We start from the raw sequence: 3,929 nt of genomic DNA, 5'->3' as shown, positions 1-3,929 counted from the left end.
CCACACACGGTAGCCCATGGCAACCCACTGCCACAGAGGCTGCAGCCCACGCCGTCACCGGCGACTCATGGCAGCCCAGCTCCAGGTTGAGCTGTTGTTCAGCATCTTAGCTGTGGAGGGCAGTATCACTGGCCCTCACATGTGGGATCCGAACCGGGGCCCTCTGGCATCCCAAGCGAGTTCTCAACCATCGCGCCACTCGGCCGGCCCGAAATCTCCAAAGTCTTAAAGCTTGAGAACTAACAAACAAACAAACAAAACCCCTGCCGAATCCCCTTTGCACGGAAACAAAACAAGGTGACTTGGCCGTGAGCGAGCAGCTTGTGGTCTGTAGTGGAAGTTAATTCCCCTTCGTCTTCTGAAGAAGACACGAGGTCCTGACACTACAGGCAAGCACACTCCTCCAAGGTGGAACGAGGACACAGCACAGTCTGTGCCTGACTTCTACTCCAGAACTCACTGTCTGGGGAACCTTCCAGAATAAACACGGCTGGACCCAGAATTCAAATTTGGGGAAAAAATTGCTCCACCGCTTCCTACAGAAGCAAACCAAGTCCTTGGAGGCTCACTAGCCCTTCGGCACACATGCTGGGGGTCACAGCTCTTCTCTTAGAACAGACTCACCTTTCTGACACACCTACCCCTCAAATTTTCTGTCCTCCACACCCCCAGGAAGTACCTCAAGAGAACAAGCCTTTCCACGTTAGGAATTATCACCCTGGGAAGGCAAAATCCGGAAACACCAGGAATTTACTGGACGAAGCTTGTCAGCGAAAGTAACCGAGGGCATTGGGTCCACGTGACAAGGGTACTTGGGCGCTGATGCACACACACTAGAAAATTCAGAAACCATTCGTAGTTGCAGTGTGTTCTATCAGACTGTGAATTTTGGGAGGGACATGGAGGTGGGGTACATAGTGAATGCTGCCTCTTGGGGAGCGGGTGTGTAAGTCGGACAGTTGTGCCTCCGTGGGAGAGAGGAAACTGACACTTACTAGGCCTTGTACGCTGCCTCATTTCATCTACACCAACAACCCTATTATTTCCCTTTTACAGGTGACAGGATGGCAAGTTTGACAAGTGACCTGACAAAGCCCACAGACAACAAATGGCACAGGGATGTCCTGAACCCAGGTCTCCCAGTCACATCACTGCAGCGTGCATTACCTGCCTGAGATCAGAGAGGGGGCAGGGAGGGACCTTCCTGACCCTCCCAGTAAGCCGGACACCACACTGCAGGGGACTGAGTGATCACTGGACTGGGGAGGATGGGTGCTCACTGCTTGCCTTTTACTTGGCTGATCAACGTCTGGGGCAGCCGTGGACATCAGTGGTCCCCGCTCTACGAAGCCCTCTTGTTTACCCTTCTCACATGCCACTTCCCTGATGCCTTATGAGTCAAGTTTTTATTACAAATGTCTTGTTTCCCTTTCCAGACAGTTTTTCAAGTTGTTTATAGCCAGCCAGGAACACATCCACATATATAGGTGGCAGGACTAAAAACACAAGCTGATTATAGAATGGAGGTTCTCTTTTAAAATTAATTTTTATTTCTCAATTACAGTGACATTCAGTATTATTTTATATTCGTTCCAGGTGTACAGCAGTGGAATGGCGCTTCCTCCGTTCACTAGGAGACCTCAAGGCCAGCCCGGGGAATCTAAGTTTTCCTAGGTTCCACCTTTAACATCCCTTTTACTTATGCTGCACAGAGTCCCAACTCTTGAAACTAACAAAGTCTTTCTCTCAAATATTCAATTTACTCGCGAATATGCCTCGAGGGCGCCTTACTCTGAGCAAGCCACGGTGTTTGGGCCACAGACTAAATCTCCGCGGCCTCCGCACCGGGCAGGCCCTCAGTCCTTACCATCCTTGGCTGAGGGCTGGTGCTCCCTCTTTTGGCTCAGCGGCTGCCGGTGTCCTGCGTGGAGGCTGCCAGCTCCTTCCCGGGACAGCACTTTGGGCTGGCTCTGTGGCTGAAAGTCCACCGCATCCCATGCCGCTGCAGGTGGGGCTCGCTTCTCTGAGTGCCCAGGACTGCCCACCTGGGAAACAAAGCCGAAGCCGTCATGAGAAAGGCGGGGAAGGAGGGACAGATGAGGGCCAAACGCCCCCAAGAAAGCTCTCACAGGAGGACAGAGATGTGAGAAGCAATGAGGATTCCAGTCCATTCCCAATGGCATCGCTAAGGGCATCCGAGGGCCAGTGCCGTCCACAGGTCTGGACACAAGGGCACAGGGAACGCTCTGTATTAACACCTGGTGAGGAGTGAGGGGTGCGGGGAGCTGTCAGGTGCGAAATACAAAGCCTTCTTGTCGTCAGAACAGATACTGAGTCCTCACACTTGTTCGGTTCACCGAGAAGTCACAGTTACCAGAACCCAAATACATTCACTAGTGAAATACAGTCACTGAAACCATAAAATGAATCTCTGCGGCGCGTGTCTGTCCTTGACCAACACGCAACGTGCCGACAGTCGCATCGTCATACAATCGCGGATCCTGTGCAAGGTGAAACGGCAGAGCTTGCAAAGCCTGCAGGATTTCGTGAGGTTAATGCAAGGGCTGTTGGAACACAATTAGAAGAACACGCAAAACCAGCGACAGATGACCTGGCGGTTAAGCCGGAGACAGTGACAAGGATGGCGATGCGAGGGGGGGGGGTGTCAGAAGACAAGGACCAGAATCTAGGAGGATTAGCGAGGCCCCGGGAGGACTGGGGGGGCCAAGGCCCCCGGCCCCCCCACTCCCGACCTCGCCAGAGCCCTCTTTAGGGTCAGGCTGCAAAAGTCAAACCCTGTGACACAGAGCGGATTGTGGTCGCGTGTAATTTCGGGGGGAAACATTGTGCCAATGGTTTGAAACACACACTTAGAGGCACACTGCTTAGATAATGTCAACCAAAGCTTTTCCCCCTATTTAATGTGAAGTTCTGATCCCCCTCTAAGTGCATTCACTTCAAAGGCCTCTCGCCAGCGCCCCTGCCCACCGGCCTTGTCGCCCCCTTTCTTCCTAAACGCAGACGTTTACCTGCCACGCGCGCTCTCACCTGCTGCCTCAGCCGTCCCGCCTCCTTCTCCAAATGTGTCACCAGGGCCACCGCCTCCTCCCCGCTTCCCGGACGCCGCGTCTGTGCCCACGCCCGCATCTTCTCGGGCAAAATGGTGAGAAACTGCTCGATGACGAGCAGCTCGAGGATCTGCTGCTTGGACCGCACTTCCGGCCGCAGCCACCGGCAGCAGAGCTCCCACAGTTTGCTGAACGCTTCGCGGGGTCCGCTCACGTCCTGGTAGCAGAGCTGCCGGAAGCACCTGCGGAAGGTCTCGGGCTCCGCGCGCCCGGGCTCCTCCAGGCCGGGCCCCGACGCCCACGCGGGCTCCTTCTCCGCCTGCATGACCAGGCGGCCCTCCAGCTCCGGCGGGGCGTCCATCCGTGCGTCCGCGCCGCGGCCCGGGGGTCAGCTCGCGTCTGCTCGGGGGCAAACCGCTCAGCGGGCCGGGGGGAAGGGCAGGGCCAGCGGGGCGGGCGCTCAGGCTCGCCGTTCACACCCGCCCTCGGCCCGTGGAACGGGGACTGGACGCCCCGAGGTCCCCAGACTCGGCCTCCGCTCCGAACAAGGTGTCTCCCCGCGATGTGGTGCCCGGGGGCGCCTCTCTGCTCGCGCCGTGTCGGACACGGCGAGGCTGCGGGGCCGGGAGAGGACCGGCGGCGCGGGGGCAGGGGGTGTGTCAGGGCCCGGCCGGGCCCTGGAGGCGCGGCCCAGCGGGCGGGGCGGAGGCGTGGCGTCCAGGCCGCTGCAGGCCGGCGGGGTCCCGGGCAGCGCCGCGCTCTTGCGGGCGCGCGGCGGCCCCGCCGGCCTCAGGGAACCTCCGCACGCCGAGCGGAGGCCGGAGGCGGTTCCGCCCCTGGGGGGAGAGCGGCCGCGGGGAC

General features: G+C 58.1%; 1 protein-coding gene across 1 annotated transcript in view; it reads right to left on the bottom strand.

Annotated features, from left to right (window-relative positions):
• Positions 1–3,918, bottom strand: part of ZKSCAN2 (zinc finger with KRAB and SCAN domains 2) — a 28,959-nt gene extending 25,041 nt beyond the window's left edge. The window contains exons 1-2 of the mRNA XM_019649831.1: positions 3,049–3,918; positions 1,868–2,045 (exon numbers count right to left, since the gene is read on the bottom strand). Of these exons, the coding sequence (XP_019505376.1) occupies positions 1,868–2,045; positions 3,049–3,429 (559 nt within the window). The 5' untranslated portion in view covers positions 3,430–3,918. The remainder of the gene's footprint in view (positions 1–1,867; positions 2,046–3,048) is intronic.
• Between the last annotated feature and the right edge of the window lie 11 nt (positions 3,919–3,929).

This window comes from Hipposideros armiger, unplaced genomic scaffold (genome assembly GCF_001890085.2).
Source record: "Hipposideros armiger isolate ML-2016 unplaced genomic scaffold, ASM189008v1 scaffold_135, whole genome shotgun sequence".
NCBI lineage: Eukaryota > Metazoa > Chordata > Mammalia > Chiroptera > Hipposideridae > Hipposideros > Hipposideros armiger.
This window is presented reverse-complemented; position numbering and strand designations above follow the sequence as displayed.